The 22,594-nt window shown below is 35.3% G+C and overlaps 1 protein-coding gene across 8 annotated transcripts in view; it reads right to left on the minus strand.

The window, feature by feature from the left end:
* Window positions 1–22,594, minus strand: part of SAMD4A (sterile alpha motif domain containing 4A) — a 313,807-nt gene that overhangs the window by 127,686 nt on the left and 163,527 nt on the right. For all 8 annotated transcript variants that reach the window (XR_012473918.1, XM_074213459.1, XM_074213455.1 and 5 more), the window contains one exon: window positions 16,186–16,707. Coding sequence is in view for 7 of the 8 variants with exons in the window: in XM_074213459.1 (XP_074069560.1) it covers window positions 16,186–16,707 (522 nt within the window). In the remaining variant the exon portion in view is untranslated. The remainder of the gene's footprint in view (window positions 1–16,185; window positions 16,708–22,594) is intronic.

Below are 22,594 nucleotides of genomic sequence, written 5' to 3' on the forward strand. Positions count from 1 at the left end.
ATTTTCCTTTGTAATCTTATTAATTTTAAAACATTATTCTGAGAAGGGGCAATAGGCTTTCTCAGAGTGCCAAAGGCATCATGACTGAAGTCTGTCTTGGATGGATTTATTTAGACATAGAGTTGAGTGATGTATAAAATGTTGCACCTGAGTTCACATCCTGATTCAGATGCCTCTTTAGCTGTTTAACCTGGACAAATCACTTTACCTCTCAGGCTATTTCCCCTTTTATTTTAAAATAGTGATGATAATGGCACCTACTTCAAAGGGTTATTATAAGTACCAAAAGAGATAATCTATATTAAGTGCTTTGCAAACTTTAAAACATTATTATCAGCGTTAGATCTCAAGTCAAATGCATCTACTAAGGAAATGCTAAATTCTCAAAGGTAAAGAAGACTTTGTAACAATCCAAAGGGGATGATCAGCCTCATTCAATGGTTCTACAGTATGGGCTTTTCTTTCCACCCAATCCATTATTAACTACCAAAAGTTGACCAGGTTCCTTTTCTTTTTTTTTTTTTAAAGAAATTAAAAATTTACTATCTAATTTTCTCCCAGGAATATCATATAATAAAGTATTAGATCTGAAGAAACCTCAAAAATCAAACTTATATGCTTGAAGAAACCTCATTGTAAAACAAACAAACCAAGCAATACCAAACCAAAACAAACCAAAACAAAACTCTAAGAAGTTTATCTTTACCTGTGAAAAATTCTCTCCTTTTCAAATTATACTCTTTATTACTCTTATTTCACAATCTGTAGAGATTTGTAAACAATGATCTTATCTTCAATTTGATAAGACTTAATATTCTTAAAGTTAATATTACTAAGAACTGGAAAAAAACTTTGGGTTTTGAGGGTTCTTTTCACTAAAACACTTTGCTTTTTAAGTTAATAACTTTTCTTAGTCTAGATTAAACAACTGCAATTTCAATAATCTTTCTAATTTGGGATTTTTGTTTCTATTTATTTCAATTATTCTTCATACATCTTCTCAAATCTTTAAAAAATGAAGATACTAAAGCCATAATATATTTATACAAGCCATGATATTATGCGACAGGATCATTTTTTCTTCTTGACTTTTTAAATGTTATCTTTCTTAGTAATAGCTAACAAACTATGGTACTTTATGTGACAGGATTATTTTTTCTTCTTGGCTTTTTATGTCATATTCCTCTTAGTAACAGCTAACATTTTATGAGAGCTTTTTACACATCCTGCCTACCTATGTGGGTGGTGGTTCTCAAGTGATTCACAGTGATCTGGAATCAATGTCAATGTGGAATTTACTCATTTATATTTTGCTCTAGTTACACAGTGTCTCTGGCCAAATTTTCCTTTTATTAAATATATAATATTATTAAATATATAATATGCATATTGCACTTAGTAGGCAGAATTATGTGAGATGTGCTAAACAAAGATAATTAAGACAAAGTTGTAAACCTCAGTATTACAGCGTAGTAAGTGCTATTTATTGTTAGCTATTGTCACTACTATGTATAGATACAATAGCTACAATACTATGTATAGATACAACTAACATTTATTTAGTGCCTCTAATGGGCCAGTTACTGTGCTAAAAACACTTTTACAAGTATCTCATTTGAAGTTCATAACAACACCTGGAGGTAAATGTTATTATCCCCATTCGATAGTTAAGGAAATTGAGACAGACAAGTGATTTGCCATAGACAAGCTATTACAAGTCTCTGAGATAGATATGAACTCAGATCTTCCTGATTCTATGTCCAGAGTTCTGACTGTCAACTGGGCCACCCAAGAAAGGGATATATAAAATACAAATTTGTGATAAATATGAGTTGTAGAGTAAACCAGATAAAGAAAGTGAACTGAGAAGTGAAGCAAATTCCTCAAGATAACAACACTAGTGAATTGGAAGAACACAAATCTGATTTTCAGATTAATATGTAATATCATAAAAAGAAAACTTATTTCCAAACAACCTAAGTCTTCATTGATTTAGAGAGATTTTGCTCCTAGGCTGGCAAATGAGGGGAATTTCAGAGTATAGCTGGACAGTATAGAATATCCTTGATATTAAAATTTTCAAGATAGATATATTGAAACTGGATAACAGATTTAAATTGCTCAATGACACTGAGTATAATCTATCACAAGTGGTCTGTAGGTTGAGGTTTGAAGACTACTTTATGGATATAACAGAGAGAAATGATGATCACTAAAGGAGCTGGGATGGATGATCTCTGAGGTCCTCTCCAATTCTACGATTCTATAATTCTGATTCTAGGGGAAAAGCTAAGGCTTATGAGCTATGCCTTGAAGGATGAGGAGGATTTCAACTATCAGAAATGGGGACAGAAGAAGCAAATTCCAGAAATAGGGATAGACATAAACAAATGTATATGGATGAAAAGCATGATATTTATATGAGATGACAAGAAGAGTCAATGACAAGCCTCTGTGTTAGGAAGACTGACTCTGAGAGTGAAGTGGAAGACCCTAATCAATCTTTTCACATCACCTTGCCTCAAAGTGGCTCTCTAAAACTAAAGTTGTAAAGCAGTTGGGAATCTGCATTAGTTGAGGAGGTTTCCTCTAAATGAAATCATAGATTTGGATACCCCTTTCCCTCCAAAATAGTCTAATCCACTTAAACTGGGTCATAGATTAATTATATCAGGGAGGATAATGAGATAAAACTGTAGAATCTCATGATCATAGGATTTAGAATTAGAAGCTATTTTTGAACATTTATTCCTGTTTTTATAGATAGAAGTGAGAAGTTAAATCCCTTACCCAAGAATAAGTATTAGAGCTAGGTTTTTTTTTTTTTTAGGTTTTTGCAAGACAAATGGGATTAAGTGGTTTGCCCAAGGCCACACAGCTAGGTAATTATTAAGTGTCTGAGACCGGATTTGAACCCTGGTACTCCTGACTCCAGGGCTGGTGCTTTATCCACTGCACCACCTAGCTGCCCCTAGAGCTAGGTTTTAAAGTCAGGTCTCCTCTATCCCAAATCATGTAGTCATAATCTGTATAATGTGAGGACATTTAATGCTGCAGTGTTTTACTTCCCCTTCTAACTCCCAGTTAGAATTGGGGAGGGGTGAGGGAGGAGGGAGAGGGAACTGGAATTAGGAATATTAGGAAGATATTGCAAAGGCCATGTAATGAGAGGTTAGATAATAAGATGGTCTTATAGTTCAATAATTTTAGTCATTTCAGTAATGTCTGACTGTGACTCCATTTAGAGGTTTACTTGGCATAGATACTGAAATGGTTTATCATTTCCTTTTCCAGTTCATTTTATATATAAGGAACTGAGGCAAATAGGGTTAAGATAACTTTTCCAGGGTTTCAGCTAGAAAATGTTTGGGGTTGGATTTGAACTCACAAAGATGAAGCTTCCTAACACCAGTGCCAGAGCTCAATGTACTGTGCCACCTATCGTAGGCTACAGTAATGAGACTAGGTGGAAGGAGCAAGATTAAGAGGAAACAGCTGTAAGAGAAGATACTTTTTAATATATTTCCAAGTCTTCAAGTAAGCAATCCCTTTTCTAAAGTGGCCCAACAAGCAGATATAATATTTTCATTCTCTTATTTGTGCTATACAGAAATTTATTTGATAATACTGGCTTCATTATCAAACTATGTGAAGACCAAACAGGGTAAATTTAGTTCAATTCCCCATATCCTCTCACATGACTTCCTTGACATCTTGTCCTATCATCAATCATGCCTTGCTAAACCCCAAACTTGAATTACTCTAACCTTCTGCTCCTTTGATACAACTCATGTGCTCAATGAAGCTAATAAAAGCATATAATCAGGTTCACTAACAAATTTATGTTACATGATCTGATTTCAACTAGATCCTCATTGCAGTGAAACAATTCCTTTATTTCTTCCAACTTAGTTTTTTTTTTATCTCAGTCATCTGTTTTCTGTTATTGTTACTGCATTCACTTTTTCATTCCTAGTCAACCCTCTCACAACACCCTCTCCTCCCACTTCCTCAGTTGAGGACCCCACCTCACCTTTTACCAAAAGTATTGATGCAGGTAAGACTTGTTTTTGGAAGCAGATTTTGTAAATGGAAATGGAAAACAAAAATATAAAATTCTTCTCTCAGTAACTCATCTTAGTGTTGAGTTAACCTTCACTGTCCTTACAGTTATTTTATTTTAAAAGTAAATCCTTTGCATATGGATACAACATCACACATTCAGGAAGCTGGGCTGATGAGTGAAAAATTCTCATGATTTTTAAGAGTCACTTATTTCATGCAAAGAGTTGGATTTGAGAACTGACAAAAGATTAGCAAGAGATATCAAATTTTAATTTTTTTTCCATTTTTTTTTTCTAGGACAGAGTCTGAAAAGCAAGCAGTTGTACACAATTTTAGAAAGGGTAAAGATGATTTCTGTGTAAATATCAAATCTATTTGCTATTTTTAATTTGTAATATTAGGTAGGGCAGCAACAAACTTTTGTTAAATATTTCCCAAAAAGAAGGAAACCAAAGCTAAAAATAGCATTATGCCAGCTGTTAGAAATGTTCTTCAAAGGAAGGGAAATAACTATTTTGTATGCTATTACATTAAAGACCAAATTTAGGGTTAATGCAACAGAATTATTCAATCACATGAAGTTCCTGCTGGATAGGTGGGATGGAACAATTTTCCATGCCACAAAAAGTCTGTTGAGGAAAAGAAAATAGTACTGTTTGAAAATTAGAAGGGGGGCAGCTAGGTGGCACAGTGGATAGAGCACCAGCCCTGGAGTCAGGAGCACCGAGTTCAAGTCCGGCTTCAGACACTTAATAATTACCTAGCTGTGTGGCCTTGGGCAAGCCACTAAACCCCATTTCCTTGAAAAATCTAAAAAAAAATTAGAAGGGATCCTTCAAAACAATTCAATACAAATCACTCTTACAGGGTCTAAAATTACCATGAAACCCTGAGATACAGATTCTCACATATCCTTTTCTCTGCCTATTAAAATTTTAGACTTTTCTAGAAGGGACATTTCTTTCTCCCCTCCTTGACAAAGGGGCTATAGGAAGGAGGGGGCTTCCTGAAATCAATTAGCTTCTCTACAATAAGTCTAATCAGTAGTGGTTTCCAACCTGACGACTGGAACGTGCCTGAGAAAACTGTAATTTCACAAAGTATGAAAGACAGAGGAAAAAGTAAAACATCATGTAAACAAAATTTATGTCTCTGAGCTATTTTGTATTATAGGCCAAGGGCAGCTATTATCACCACCACTACCACTACCACTACCACCACCACCACCATCATCATCATCCCTCTCTTTTATGATGGAGTTCATATAGAAATGGTACTGGGGGGGCGGCTAGGTGGCATAGTGGATAAAGCACTGGCCCTGGAGTCAGGAGTACTTGGGTTCAAATCCGGTCTCAGACACTTAATAATTACCTAGCCGTGTGGCCTTGGGCAAGCCACTTAACCCTGTTTGCCTTGCAAAAAAACAAAACAAAAACGAAATGGTACTGGGACAAGCCACTAACCTATTATTCTTGTGTGCTGTCTATTCTATGGATTTTTCTGTCTATGGAGCAATATAGCTATCTATTGATATAGATTATATCGAGACATATAGATTCTTTGTGTGTTTGTGTGTGTGTGTGTGTGTGCATACAAATAATTAAAGGCATAATGATAAAACTCATTTTGGCTTACATCATGGACATCAGTTCATGAAAGAATGAGCTGCTTATATATAATTGTAGTCCCGAGGTCATGTCATATTAAGATTTTCAGTAGATGCTAAATTTTTATAGCCTTACAGTGTTATGTTATATAACATTTACCATTTTTTTTATTTTTGCAAGGCAAGGGAGTTAAATGATTTGCCTAAGGTCACACGGCTAGGTAATTATTAAGTGTCTGAGACCGGATTTGAACTCAGGTCCTATTGACTCCAGAGCCACGATCTATTCACTGGGCCACCTAGTTGCTCCCATTCATCATTTTCTTGCATAAAATATAATAATCATTAAATCCAGGGTTCCTAGCCAATAACATTTCTGTAATTTCTGTTGGTAAAGACATGGTCATTAATTGTTATCAAAAATCCTTCATCCCACAAACATATTTGTATTACTCAGTCATTTGTTCAATGTTTCTTTGTAAACATATTTTTGGTTGAGTTCTTGAGGGTATCACCAATAGAGGACCTTATGATAGATCCCAAACATCTTAAATCTTGGTCATTTCACAGAGATAAACAATTTCAGTTACATTTGACAACCCAATGGCATATACACAGTCTATTATTGTTCAGTGACATGGTAGCTAATTGTCAGAGAAGTATTTCTACCATGTGTATTTAACTCAGATGTCTATCAGTTTTCCTGCTTTTTGATGAGGAAGTTCTCATCTTTGTGTAACTGCCTTCTATGGTTCAATTCTCCCACCCCTTTCCCCCCTTTTTTTCTTTTAAGGCCCAAGAGGGAAAGAAAGAAAGATCTCAATGTACAGCAACTGAGGAAGCCATCCTAGTTGGGGAAAACCTGATATGGGTAATACAAATGAGAAGTGACTATTAGTATCTGGGGAAAACCAAGTTACACGTTAAAAAAAATGCAGACCTGGCTGGGGTAGGGTAAAAATAGAACAGGGAATTCAGTTTTCTAGACATAAACTAGGTACCTCAAGTAAGTCTAATTTAGCCCCAGTTTCATCTAAGAGATCATTTCAGTTGCAAAAAGAGAGTGCCATTGTTTTCCAACCAAAACTTAGAAGAGAGGGGAAAATGTATAGATGAATGAAGAATAAACAATGCAGTATGGTTTAGAAATTATCAGGAAGTGGCAGGGTGGCTTGAATTTACCATTAGCTCTGTCAGAACCCAGGATCCTGGGAGCATAGTCTGAGTTCCAGAGGATGGAAAAGGGGGAGGGGAGGGACAATGACCTGATTCCAGACCAGCAAAAGAGAGTTTAACCATCATGTGAAATTGTATTCATTCAATTCATTCAGAGATTGCTTTATGTTGCTTGCTATTCAGTGCTATGACAATTAAAAGTTATATTGTTCTGCCTTGCCTGACTCTATTAAGCATGTTAAGTCACTGAAAACTTAAATGAACTTCAAATGTGGATGAGCTTTTGAGTGAGTAGAGATGAAAAGATATCCAGACAGATTAGGATTTTTAGAATTAGTAGGACCCATGGACTACTAAAAAAAAAGTCAAGGAGAGTTAAGTAGCCATTATTTGATTTAAAATATTAATAGTAAGACCCTTGGTGACTATGTCAATGAAAGCAGAGTTAATGATAGTTATTACCCTGATACCCCCAGATGCCATCAAATAGAATTAAAAGGAAAAAAGAGGTACCACAGGAGAGATTTTCTTATTCTGGAAACTTGTGTTTTTTGTGAATGTGATCCTGGAGCAGTCCAGGAGTCATTATGTCCCTACAATCACATTCTGTTCAATGGAGAGTGATATTGAAATTAATGGTGTGGATTTGGTTTTTACCTGGACAAATTCTGCATTAGTTCTAAATACAGCCTGAATGTTTAGTAACTGAGATTTCTTCATGTTGTGACAGAAAACAGGATTGAAAGAGTAAGCAAAGGAAAGATAGAATTTTAATTCAAATTCTCCTCCCCAAAATTTTAGATTTTTTGGTTCAAATCCATTTAGTTCAAGTCCTTCTAATCTATGGTTGTTAAGCATTTTGAGATCTTATAGTTTCAAAAGTTTTTTTGGGAAATTTATCATCTTTTTTCCAAGCTGAACAGCTCTCCTCCACAATTTCTATCTCCATTTTGCAGTTTGTGTATTTATGAGGCCTTAATATCCTTCTCCTTCTCCTTCCCTTTCAATGAATGTAGAAGTTAGTTGACAAGCTTTTATATTTAATGAGCAAAAGGGCAATAGGAAGATGATAGCTCATTAACTTGTAATCAGACATGAAGTTCAAATTCCAACTACGCTACTAAATAGTTCTATGATGTTAAGACAATCATTTGACTTCTCTGAGAGCTTTTCTCATTGGTAAAATGGAAGGTGGGTGGACTAGGGAACCCACAAATTTTCTTAAGACCTTGACAATCTGTGAGTCTTGAAGTAACTAATGATTCAGAACAAAAGCTCAAACTTTTTGTGTCATGGATTCCCCCTTGGGCAATCTGATGAATTTCATGGACACCCTTTCCCATGCTGTTGAGTAATTTTAATCATATCTGACTCTTCATGACTCCATTTGAGGTTTTCTTGGCAAGGATACTGGAGGGGTTTTCAATTTCCTTCTCTAGTTCATTTTATAGAACTGAGGTAAAGTGCCTTGCTCAGGGATACAAAGCTTGCAAGTAGCTGAGGCTACATCTGAATTTAAGATCCTCTTGACTCTAGGGCCAAGATTCCATCTACATGCCCCCTGGCTGCCTTCATCCTCAAAATAATTATTCTTAAATTCATAATCGAAGGAAATGCTAATTTTTAGTTAGATGTTAGTGAAAATAAAGCTGCAATGGTTTCCTACCCAGTTTCATGGATCCCCTAGTAATACTCAAATACTCATTTACTTAGAGCCTTTTCTCACTCATCTCACAATGAACTTAGCTACTTTCAGGTGGGATTGTATACACATATAAGCACAAATGTAACTTGGTCCTAATGTTGGATCCTCAGCTTCCCTTTGTTGCTAATGATGAGGTTTTTTTTTTAGGTTTTTTGCAAGGCAAACAGGGTTAAGCGGCTTGCCCAAGGCCACACAGCTAGGTAATTATTAAGTGTCTGAGACCGGATTTGAACCCAGGTAACTCCTGACTCCAGGGCCGGTGCTTTATCCACTATGCCACCTAGCCACCCCAATGAAATAATAATAATAATAATAATAATAATAATAATAATAATAATGATGATGATGATGATGATGATGATGATGATGGTGATGATGATGATGATAATAATATAGCAATCACTAAACAGCAATCTCACTAAGTATTTTATAGCTTATAAAGTACTTAACATACATTATCTTATTTGATTCCTGTAACAAAGATTATTATTCCAGTTTCACATATGAGGAAACTGATGCATAGAAAGGCCAATAGATCCCTCAGAGCTACACAGCTGATATTTGAACCTAGGTTTTCTGATAACAATTCTAATGTTCTTTCAATCTCCCTGAAGATATTCTAATTTAAGCCATGGAAATTGTGGACTTTGCTGAAAATAAAATGAACAATTTTTGTAGCAGTTTATTTTTCAATTTAGAAATAGCTCAGGATATTTTATACTTAGGTGTTGGTCAAGTCTGAATTTTTTCAAACTTTAGTAATAACATTAATAGAGTTGTCGCAAAATGATTTCAAGAGAAACTTATATGAAGATATGAAAACTAAGATGCCTTATAAACACAGGGTGTAACACTGTTAACAGGTATAATTATTTATTGAATTTTAATGCATATTTACAAACATTTAAAAGAAAAATTCTTTTATGAATTGCATTAATCTGTAAAGCAAGAATACATATATTAAATAAAATACTAGATTAGAACTCAGAATCCAGATTTAACATCTCTGGATCTGTTTTCTTAACTGTCAAGTGAGAAGTAGAACTAGATAAAGTTAGAGATCTGGTTTCTTCCTCTCCTAAATAGTATGATCCCATCTAGAGATCATTTATATCAGTTCCTTATTTACTGATCCAGAAACCTCAGTCACTTAACCTCCATTTGCCTCAGTTCTTCAAGGTCCAGAACATAATATGCTGTATGTAAATGTTAGTAGTTGTTATTGTAATTGTTGAAATGTTATTAAACCCCAGATCCTCATATCAAGTAAGAGATTAGAGTCAAAAGAAGTCTCTCCCAAATCATTTCTATTCTCCCATTATTGCTACAGTCTATTAAATTACTGGCATGTGGTTTTCTTTTAACTGAAATTATGGAAATGGTCTTGGGAGAATGAAAGTAAAATCAAAATTTAAAAGTTTGTTAGTCTGAATGAAAACTGGTCAATGGAATCGCAGAAAGAAAAAAAGTACTTTTTTTTTTGCTTTGTGAAGAGAACAGTTTGGTTTGTTTTGTCTGGAAGACTGAATGCCAGTCTTCCAAATAACCCTCTGGGCAAATCACTTTAATCTGAAAAGCAAAACAAACAAACAAACAAAACCAATCCAACTTTCTTAGTCTCCTCTAGCCATAAAAATGACAGGGTGTTCTGTTTCTCCTGCCTGCCTTATGTATTTTGTTGTACACTTCAAGACAGAAAACAAAACAAAATAAAGGAAAAAAACCCCTAATGATGGGCTACAAGTTAGCAATGGTTTGTAGATAACCATGAATAGCAGCATAGAGTCTAGAATTTTATTTTTTCCCTTTAGAGGGTTCCTTTTTGGCACCCAGTGTGTTCATTTTAAGATGCATTCTTTCACAGAAGGAGAAAGAAAAGGAGGAAAAGAAGAAAGAAAAGAAAGAAAAAAGAAAGGAAGGAAGGAAAGAGATTTCTAGTAGTCAACAAGAAATGAAAATTCTCATTCAGAAAAAAAAACTTTGGTGTCAAGAATACAAAAGAGGCTCTAGTCTCCTATTCTTGACCTATCTAGCCTATAATTCAAATCTTAACATATTCTTTTCTTGTCCAAAGGAAAAGAAGTTTAAAAAAGAAAATGATTAGGTTGGAAATCCTCGATATAATTCATATAATTCAATCTTTCCATTCATAAAACAAGCACTTCTTCATAACTCCAAATAATTATGAATGACCAGAAAATAGTTTAGATTAGGGCTTAATCCACGGCAACAACTTGCTTTTTCCCTTTTAGAGAAGTCATCTATTCAAATTTCACCTCCATTCAGGTAACTGTTCTGATTCATATTTGTGGCTTCTTTTCTGAAGTTAGTTTCCCATCTCTAATTATGTAAACCGGTATATTTCTATTACTCAGCTCTCTCTTATCATTCTCCACATCTTTTATTAACTCACACTTAAATCTCTTATGTAATTATCATAATTTTGCATTCCAGGTATTTCTGTGTATATATCACATTTCCATACTACTAAACCAAAAAAAAAAAAACCAACAGGGCAGCTAGGTGGCAGCATAGATAGAGTTGATAGAGCCTGGAATCAGGAAGACTCATTTTCCTGATGTTCAAACTGAAAACTAAATTTTTAGATGTGAGGCCCTGAACAAGTCACTTAACTCTATGCCTTAGTTTTCTCATCTGTAAATATTAATTAGAGAAGGAAATTGACATAATATTTCACTATCTGTGCCAAGAAAACCCTAAATAGGATCACAGTCAGAAATGACTGAAAATGAATGACTGAAAAAGACCCAAAACTCTTAACTCCATCAAAATTATTAACTTCCCCAATGCTTACTTAGTATGGTGCAGATTCATGTAATAAAAATTGGTTGAATCCAACTGACTCTTAAGTCTAGTCCATTCTTTAGAGTTTTTCCCTTGAATCTCCCTTCCTCTTTTGGAGCTATGTGCTAGACCAGGGATTCTGATCCTGGCTTCTAATCCTGGTTCTTCTGTTTATTGGCTGTGTGATCTTGGGCAAGACACTTGATCTCAATGATCCTCAGATTTCTCATCAGGCATCATAGTCAGAGGCATCAAGAGGTACATCACCTTTTGCCTGGTAAAGCAATTTCCAAGCTAGTTTACCTTAGTCTAGTCTCTGCTGCAATCCATCCCTTAGAAAGTTTTTATCATGCCAGTTTTCAATTAAAAAAAATAAGTGTTTTACCATTACCAGCACTGGAATAATGCCAAAGCCCTTAGCTTGGCATTCAAAGCCTTTCTGAACCAGGTTTTAATCAATTTCCCCATCTTTATTGTCTCCACTGTTCCATGATGCTTGGTATTATTGTTTACCTTCTCCAGAAGGAAGTTGTTTAGAGATATCCTTTGGGGATATTTTAAAAGTTTTTAAGAGAGTCCTAAATCTTTAAAGGTTATCGTCCACAAATTGTTTTGGGAAGGGGCAGTGTGCAGAAAAGAAATTCCTTATTTAGAGGGATAGAATGAAATAATATTTGTAAAGCCCTTTGCAAACCTTAAAGCCTTTATATAAATGCAGGCTATTTAATGCTAACTATTATTTGCATTCTTTGTATGTTATAGTGCTTTAGGAAGGATGAAAAGAACCTTTTTTTCAAGAAAGAGTTTAGCTGTTCTAAAATAATAATAATAATAATAATAATAATAATAATAATAATAATAATAACTGACATGTGTAATTTAAAAAGTGCTAAATATGTATTATCTTATTTGAACCTCAAAACTTCTATTTAATTCAGTATGTTCAAGTATTATGCTCTACATGAAATCTATGCTTTATTTAGGCTGATATGCACACTGCTGACCAAACACACGATACCCATTTCCATCAGCACTCTCTGCCAAGATGAATTTTAAATATCAACTCTGCTGACATCTAATTTTCAGCAGTCTTCAATGAATTACTTGAGCCCATTGGTCCTCTGATCTCAGCATCTACTCTCTATTATTGATTTGGTATTTAATCATTATAGTGTCTTTTGGCATCTTATAGTAGTGTTGTCTTGTATTCCGTAACTAATTCCTTTATTTATGTTATATTATATTTAATAATATATAAATTAAATGAAGGAATTAGTTACGGAATACAAGACAACAATACTACAAGACATATATAGTTTGTCTCTGAACTAGATTTAAGTTCCTGGAGGCCAGGCACACCATGAAATGTACTTCTCTATATCCCCATATAGTAGGTGCTCAATGAATATTTATGAAATAAACTAATGACTGAATGAATGGAGACCAAACAGGGTAAAAGGAAATATGGCAGAGACAGTGTCAGAGCATAACTACTAGGAAAATAAATTACTAGTAGACATAACTAACATAGAAAAAGGGAAAGATTATTAACCCAGTGTCACAAGTATATCAAACTTTGAAAAAAATTTGACAACATACATTTGCAAAAGATGAAAACCAAAATGTAAATCTTCCTTATCACACAAGACGTTTTTAGGGGCATTATTACAATTAGTCACTTTTTTTTTGTTTTTCTGGAGAAAATGCTGTATGTTGAATATCAACTAAATTATTATATTACTTCTTCCCTGGAGAACGTAGCTTTACAAGCAGCACCTTATAATCAATTTTGATCATCAAAGAATTTCCTCAGAGAATTTTCATATATATATATATATATATATATATATATATATATATATATACATATATCTGTATATGTATATAAACACAAATACACACACACACATACACACACACACACACACACACACACATATACTGGCATTTTCTATGTTATACCATTCTGAAAATACCTGCACTTTACACAGAAAAGTGCAAGATTACTAAAAAACATTTTTCTAATTTGTCATGTCAAGATGAGTAAAACTTTTAAACATTTATGCCTTTCTTTCTGTTTTCTCCAGCCAAGTCTACATGCTTGGATTATATATATTTGTGCAATGTTTTTAGTTATCATGAATAAAATACACAGATAACTACCACAGACACTTAAAGATAAAAGTAATACTAATTGCCTAAACCTACATTCAACTGCTACTCCTCCATATGGAGGTGATTCTCTGGATCATAAATTCTTCATCTGTGGCAACAGCAGTTTAGAAGAGCCATGAAGGTGAATAAGTGGTAATCATGTCAGAGGAGGAGCCAGTCAAACAGTTCCTTAGAGAATCTAATTTTTGGCTCTGTGGAGTTGAAGAGAGGGACACCATAGCAAAAGAACCTTAGAAATAGGCATACTTGTACAGCATATTTCCAGAGGGCTGAGTCCAGGCTTTGAAAAATGGTTTGTTGCAGGAAGTATGTATGCCTTCCAAAATGGGGAAGGCTTCTCCTTCAGGGAGGAAACATGTCTCATCCTATCTGTATGTTTTGTATCTGTAGCACCCATGCTATAATGCCCTGTAGCAAAACCCAGTTTTCTTGGCACTGTGTCCTGAGTTCTTGAAGAGCATAGTGCCAAGATATCTGAAAGGTAAAATATCATGCTCAAAAGGCTTCTAGTTAAAGCACAATAGATACTATATATATGCTAGGACAACCTATTACCAGAAGGTGGGCCAACTGGTAATTATTTTTTGGTACCACCACAATGACTTATCTAAGTTGTGTAGAGGATGCAAACAGCATCTCTGGAGAGAGGGTTCAATTATACAATATCATAGATCTTCTGGGGAATTTAGTTTTAGCAAAATTAGAACTTCTATATTACGGTAAAGTCACTACTATTGACACAATGTCTATGAATGAAAGTCTTTCGAGAAGGTGATGATAGTAGTATTTTTGGGGTGTGTGACTGCCGAAGGATAAAGTTACAAGCTCTACTGCTAGTTTGTTAACCCTCTGAAGAGACATTATCCCATTCTCCTGTAAGACTACTGCCAAATAATAAAAGACCTCAAAAGCAGCTGGGAAGTAATGTGAATCATAATTTCATTCCAACAATGTGGTTGGAACACCAATCTACTAAAATCTGATAACTCTAACTGAATTGTACATTCCCTTTTTTACCAAGGTTAAATTTCTCCTGTCAAGTCATCCCCAGATGTTTTATTAAGAGACAGAGATGTTGTTGTTCAAACTTTATTCTTGAAGAGGACTAGAGATGTAGTAATGTAAGAAAAGTTTTGGTGTGGCTTGCAATTTACCCCCTTGACATGCTACAATACAATATGTTGGAAGAGGGGAACAGCATGGAACTCTGAATATTTTATAGCTCTTGATAAGTTCTATAGGAATCACAAAATCTCAAGCCTTAACATAGGAAACTCTAATGCGGAAGAACCTGCCCTACTTTGGATGTACCTTATCACATCCTATTATGTCAGAGCTTAATGAAAATAATGTATGGCTACATTATTATTGTTTATGTATGAAGGAGAGAATTCAATAAAAATCTTTTTGGTAAAAGTGTAATAAAACTAATCTTGACACTATGTAATTAGAAAAAAGAACCTACTAGAACTCCCAAATTGTAGCTTTCCTGATATAGGACATGAAATACAACTTTGATTATTTTGCTATATAGCTATGTCGATTAACGTAGTAAAGTTACCATTCAATGTGCTGGTAGTTTTTTAAAAAGCCATTTTTAGAAGACATATTAGTCCAAACAAGTCTGTGAGAGACCAAGAAGCATTCAATAACAATTGTTAATGCTAGCCTATCTTTTAATTATGGGTTCTCACATGTCAACAGGCACATAATGTCTTCCCACAAAAAGCTTTCCTCTTTAAAAAGTTCATTCTACACACTTAGTGCTATTAATATTCTTAGACATTGACCACAGACTGCATAGACTGCTGTTTAAGGAAGAATGGAGAATGACTTTGGTTGCCCATCTGAATTACTTTGGGATGAACAATATGCTTATCAGTGTAGTCACCCACCCTAAGTATGAAACACTAGTAATACTGCCCTAAACTAGAATAGTGTGAACGTTACTTTGCTCCTATACTCAGTATGATTGCTAGAGTGATAGAATATTTATTGTTTTTTCTCTCACCTTACCCTCTTCCACCAAATGATTTGTCTCTTCCCCATTGTAATTCCCCAACTCCCACTACTCAGAAAATAGGTTAAGAATGAGGGTTTCCACACATTCATACCAAGCCACAGCACAGAGAAGCATTCTGAGTTAACAAACATGTCTTTACTCCCCAGTCAGGAGGGAGACAGTCCAATAAGTGGAAATTAATGACAGGACATTCAGAGAAGTAAACAATCCAGGGGTGAAATAAAACAAGATATGTTCAAAGAGTCTTTGAATCTGGCTGGGTTAATCCTTAGGTTAGAAGTTAGGTTGAGATAATAACATGGGAAATAAATGTCAAAGTCCCAAACCATTAGGATGAAAGGTTATTCCTGTCTTGGAAACAGGAAGTTGTTTTTTTCCCCTTGTTTCTTTTTAGAGCTAATTTTCATTCATTAATCATTCCTAGCAGCCTGATGACACTACAAAAGAGTCAAAATAAGCAAGAGTTACGCAGGACCCAGGGTCATTTTCTGCAACCAACTTAAAACCATCAGCCTTCTTCCTAAGGTTACAGAATGCAGCTAGTAGACATTTTCAAAGGGAACATGCCACAGCAAACTGCCCAAACCAGACCATGAGAACCATGATAATAGAATTAAGGGTACTACTCACTTGTGCTGCTGCTGCTAGTCCCAATAGTATTGATTGTGGTGGGGACTGAAGATGAAGAGTATAGAGGCAGGTGGCCATTCTCACAGCCCAGGTTTTTGTCCTGCCAATTGGAGGCACTGATGCATATCCCAGAGTCCCGAGAGTTCTGCCATCCATTGAGCTTGTCGTCAGAGTTTTGTCTTTGGTGATAATAGTGTGTCTGCCCATAATCCACAGAATCCGACCGACCTCTGTTCTGACTGCTGAAGCTCCCTGATGTGCGGTCCTCTAAGTGATTCAACCACATGGCTAAAGCACTCCGGTCTTCTAGAGAAGTGGCCGGGTGGATCAAAGCATAAGACAGGAGTTGCCTGCTTTCCTCTATATGCTGGTTGTGTTCGATGGAGTGAGCCAGGATTTTAGGCAATAGTTTCATATACTCCACTTTTGCTTCAATGTTTCCTGGCTTCAGCAAAGGCAGATGAGTTAATAAAAGGGAAATCACTTTATCCTTGGATTCCTGCTGCCATTGGTTAATGATTCCTGAAAGAGAAAACACAGGATCATGAGCAAACATGCTTCCTCTGAAGTATATCAGCACTGTCAACACAAAGTTGAAGAGATAATTTGATTCTCAGTCTAAAGAATTCTATTTTCCCCAAATACATTACATTGCACTAGTTTGGAGTCCTCATCTTTGGCTATCAGCTTGACTCTGTGGTGACTAATAGTGAAAATCAAAACACTGAGAAAAATCTCATAATATCCTTAGAGCTATGTGACCCTAACTCCCCACTCCCATAATCCTGATCTCCAAAAAGGATGTAGCCAGTACACTTTGGGATAATTTAGCTAATTTTTCCAGCCTCATTTTCTTTTGAAAGGAAGACTAGATGGTTAATGAAGGTAAGAAAATTTCACTAGAATCCAAACAGTAAGTTTATTGACCCCCATAGCTTCAAGGCTATCCCAGATTTCTGACTGAAAATCTGGCAAAGAAAGATTGAGTTTGAAATGCTGATGGGGTAGCCATGTAAGGAGATGTCATGGGGTTGGGGGGGGAAGGTGGGTATTCTATGTTGTTTTGTTTAGCTGAGCTGTATTCTCTTTTTCAAATCATCCTTTGTTACAAAATATATTTCCACAGGATAAGAGAGAAGAAAGGGATACATTCAGAAATGAAGATGATGTAAAATCAATATATACCAATATTAAAAATTGCCAAAAGAATTTGATTTTGTTTGAAGTTTATGTTTCACAACTGGAGTTGACTGTTGGGAAAAATTATTCTTTCATATCATTATAAGTCTATATACCATTCTAGTGGATAAATAAATTAATTAAATTAAACCACTAACTCAAGACCAGATTAATTGATGATACAGTTGCTCTAATACCATGATCACAAAAGCACCTTTGATCATACATTCTAAGTAAGCTATTGTCTTCTATCCTGTATTGCATGTTCCTTAAAGGAGATACCTTTCAACTGAAGAGTTGAAAAATACAGGAAGGCTGTCAGCCCAGTAAATTTTAATAATCTTTCTTCCTTACTATTTGATCTTAGTGCCTTTCTTCTAGTACTACCTCCACATTATCTTGTGTACACACACACAAACACACACACACACACACACACACACAAATACACTTTGTATGTTATCCCCCACATTAGATCATGAGCTCTTTGTGAGAAAGGACTATTTTTTGCCTTTCATTATTTCTTTGCCATTTAACATAGTGCCTGGCATATAGTAGATATTAAATTAATGTTTGTTGATTGACTGACAAGGCAGGATTCAATGTAGATAAATGTTAAAAAAATGACTGACACAAAAAGCAAAGGGCAACATCAAATAATAACTGTTAAAATATTTATAAGGAGGTGGCTGGCTATCCACAGAAACAATTCTTCCAAAAACACTCAATGACCTTTGACAAAGATTCAGTGGCACTACATCAGTCCCATATTTCAGGAAATTTTGATTCACAAGACAATGAGGGTAATTCTGACAGACAGAGAAGTCCATTTTAAGAGGCTAGGTACAGCTATATCTATATCTATATATCTATCTATACACACACACACACACACACACATATATATATGTATATATATATATATATATATATATATATATATATATATATATATATATATATATTCAAAGGGGCATGGTGGGGTCATAGCTAATCACAAACTGAAGGAATTAGCAACCATAAAGAAAACCAACAAGATTTAGGAAAAATTAGGCCCCTTTCATAATAATAAAAACTAAAAGATAACTATAATTTCAGGAAGGAGTTTGCTGAGCAGTGTTTCTCTAACTATATTAAAGACAGAAAACATTTGAAATATTTATATGGCACTTTACTTTTGCAAAGTACTTGATGGTATTTTTTTCCCCAATGGATATAGAAAAGAGCCAGACTCTCAGGATCATAAACTTTTGGGCTGACATTCCAAGGAAGGTAATAGAACACCCATCCTACAGGTCTTCAAAAAGAAAATCAATGCTTATTGTTATTGGATGGTTTAGAAGAGGAGTTGGTTGGGTCATGGCAATTCTTTGGTAGTATGAATCCCCCCTTGGAATATAATGGTTCTTAATTTATAAAATATAAAGAATTATAAAGGAAACTATATTGAAATGTGTAATTCCCAGGATAAATCTCTGATTTAAAATTTTATTTGTAGGAAAAAAGCAAAGGAATGAATTATATATGAGATTTCCCGGTCTCTTCTAATTTTACCTAGTTTTACTTTTCAGCATTTGGACACAAAATTATTTGAAGGGTTTTTTTTTTTAGGTTTTTTGCAAGGCAAATGGGGTTAAGTGGTTTGCCCAAGGCCACACATCTAGGTAATTATTAAGTGTCTGAGACCGGATTTGAACACAGGTACTCCTGATTCCAGGGCCGGTGCTTTATCCACTATGCCACCTAGCTGCCCCTGAAGTTATTTTCAATGGAGTACACTTCTATTTGGTGGCAAAAAGTAGATCATTTTTAACATAAAAGTAAAAAATACTTTCACAATTATCTTCTTTCTACAACATACAATTTTTATTATTTTAAATTATGGATATGCTGTGTGGTACATTTTTTATTTTGATATCATATACCCTTACTTTTCAGTTTAATAACATTTACCATAAAAAGCTTTTATTTATTTTGTAATTAAAAAAGAAAAAAACTAACAATCTTTCTTCAGTAAGTCCCTTAACAGTCTGAAGAGGTACTAGGGAAAAGAATCTGGAGGAGAGAAAAAAAAGGCTGAATAAAATTAACTTCCTACCAGGTTCAATCTATCTCTTCTCTAAAATGTAAAATTATAACTCTGAAAATTGTGGTTAATAAAATTCAAGAGAATGATGTCTATGAATAAATTTACTTTCTGACATTTTTCCTGCAAAGTGATCATCTTTTATGAGTTCAACATGACTTTTAAAGTCCTCTACATTCTAGTCTACAAATGCCTTGTATTATTATTATGTCATACTTTTTTTTAATTATGAGTTAGAAAATAAAAAAAGACAATAGATGCACATACTAAATACATTGAATCTCTACACTACTCTCATCTCTATTCTATGAAGGAATCAAACAGAATCAGAGGAGGAATAAGTATAACAAAGGTGATAGGAAAACATGAAGTCACTTGGCCTGGACCCATTTTTACAATTGAGAGATGAGAACATAGGAGAATTCCTTTAATGCTCCCCTCTCTCAATAGATGCAATCCTGAAATGAGGAGAAGCTTAATGCAGAGAAACCAAACTAGCAGGCTATTATATAAGTCCAGAAGTGAAATAATTAGAATCTGCACCAGAGTTGCAATTGTATAAATGGAAAAAAGGAGGAATATATGAGAGATACCTTATCTTGGATTGGATTGGGGTTGGTGAATGACAGAGTGAGATGTTAAGGTGCCCAAAGTTGCAAGACTGCCTGATGATGATGATGATGATGATATCTGTCTTTCATTCTCGAAGAAGACCGTGAAATCAGGAAGGTGATGCCATGACAAGCACATGAATGGGACTGGAGGGAGGGAGGGGGGCCTGTGCTGAGTCGCCAGCCTCACTTTCTTCTCCAGAGCTATCTGGGTCCAGTGGTCAGTTATGAATCAGGACAACTGGAGATAGCTCTGGATGCAAGACAATCAGTTTAAGTGACTTGCCCAAGGTCACACAGCTACTAAGAGTGAATTGTCTGAAGCTGGATTCAAATTCCTGTCCTCCTGACTCCAAAGTCAGTGCTCTATACACTGCATCATCTAGTTGCCTGTCTAATTGAAGCAGGGCACAGGAAATGACTGTGTTCAACTCAAAGGTCACATCTTTTGGAACAGGAAAGACTAGTGCATAGAATACCACCTATGAGCAATGAATACTGTCTTAGCCACTCCTTTGAGACTGCCCTGTGGCAATGTGTATTGGAGAATACCTGGAACCAGGTGTTAAACCATTCCCCAAGCACCACCCTTGTCCAACCCACTGTGGAAATGCATTTAATCAAGGGCTTCAGAAAGCATCTCTTTCTTTCCTTTCTTCTTTTCAGGATGGCCACTTTCTCTAAGCTAGAACAATGTGCTCCCAGCCTAGGCTGCCGGAGGACTATGGTCTCTGCTCCATGTGACTGGACAACCTACACTTATAGCTGCTTTCCTTTCTCTCTTTCCCTCAGGCAATCTCACCTAGAATTTTATTCTCCTTGTCCTCAAGCAGTTTACTGTCTCTCTGGGAAAAAAGTTTTAATCTGTGGATTTTACTGGTCTGTAAAATAAAAATCCTGAAATTTTCTACCTCCAGGGCTAATGTGAGTTTTTCACTTCAAGAACTCTCATTTTTACGATGGCACCACCAATTTCTTCTACATAATTACTGGGAGAGTGAGGGTGCCTTCAACATTACTAGGGAAATTCAAAAGAGGGGAAGGATTGAGAGAAGAGATAATGAGTTCCGCTTTGGACAGATTGAATTTGAGAAGTTTATGGGATATCCAGTTTGAGATTCGAGCCTGGAGTATAGGAGAAATGATAAAACCAGATAAATCAGAGAATCAACTAGATATAGTAGTGGGAGTGTTGATGAGATCGCTGAGTGATCTAGAGAATGAAGAGGGGTCAAGGAGAGTCTCTTGGGAATTACCCAAGATTAAGTGGGTAAGGTCTGGATTAAAAAAAAGTCAACAAAGAAAACTGAAAAGGAACAATAAAGTAGGAAGAGAATCAGGAAAGAAATTTCAGGAAAATCTACAGAAAAGGAAAGCATCCGTGGAAAGTGTCCATTGTCAATAACATACCTGACACTACAAGACACAGAGTGGATGATAAAATTCTGTACTAATTGTGACCTAGCAGTAGGTAAGTTGTTCAGTTATTCAGTCTTGTCTCTTTGTGATCTCATGGATCATAATATGCCAATATTGTCTATGGAGTTTTTAAGTCTTTCTTTTTTATTTTTACAAGGCAATGGGGTTAAGTGACTTGCCCAAGGTAAATTATTAAATGTCTGAGGCTGCATTTGAATTTAGGTCCTCTTGACTCCAGGGCTGGTGCTCTATCCACCTAGCTGCCCCCCAAGGAGTCTTCTTGATAAAGACATTTGATAAAGCCATCTCTTTCTCCAGTGAATTAAGACAAACATAGGTTAAAGTGACATGCTCAGGGTCACAAAGGTAATTATGTTTCTATACACATTATCTAGCTATCCATTATGAGTGGGGTGAGAGAAATGAAGAAAGAAGAGAGAGACAGACAGAAATAGGGACAGAAACTGAGACTCACTGAGTTAATATGAAGGGAAATAGCTTAACAGGGAAGTAAGAGACTCTGCGCTATGTATATTGAATTTAGAAAGCATCTTAGATTATATATATATGTAAATATGTATATACATGTATACATATAGATCAACTATTTAATATTTCACAGGTTCAGAGAGATAAAGTTAATTACCATATAATTACTAAGGAACAGAACATCAGGATTCAAACTCAGATTCTCTGACTCTAAAATCCAAATATTCTTCCCATCCTCTCAACATTGACTCATGCCAAGTTTCACCCATGAAAGAACACACCTTATGGTCCTAATAATCCACACACCATTTCTATGTAGCCCTTTTTCAATATTCAACATTCACCCAGAGCATGATTTTGGAAACAAAGTAAGCCCCAGAACAGGAGAGCAGGTGACTGCTAACCCACCTCCATAGCAGCACTAAAATTGCACAACTCTCTGTTAACACTGTCAAATTCAATGAGTAAAGAGCTCAGCTGTGTCTGCTGGGGGTTTTACCAAAATAAAAGCCAATGATTTGCAATTTATAAAACAGACAGCAACAAAGAAGTAATAATAAGAAGAACTATAATTAAAGACTATGAGGATTTTAAAAACTGCCCCAAGGATTCTTGGAGTGACAAG

The sequence above is a fragment of the Macrotis lagotis genome, chromosome 1 (genome assembly GCF_037893015.1).
Source record: "Macrotis lagotis isolate mMagLag1 chromosome 1, bilby.v1.9.chrom.fasta, whole genome shotgun sequence".
NCBI lineage: Eukaryota > Metazoa > Chordata > Mammalia > Peramelemorphia > Peramelidae > Macrotis > Macrotis lagotis.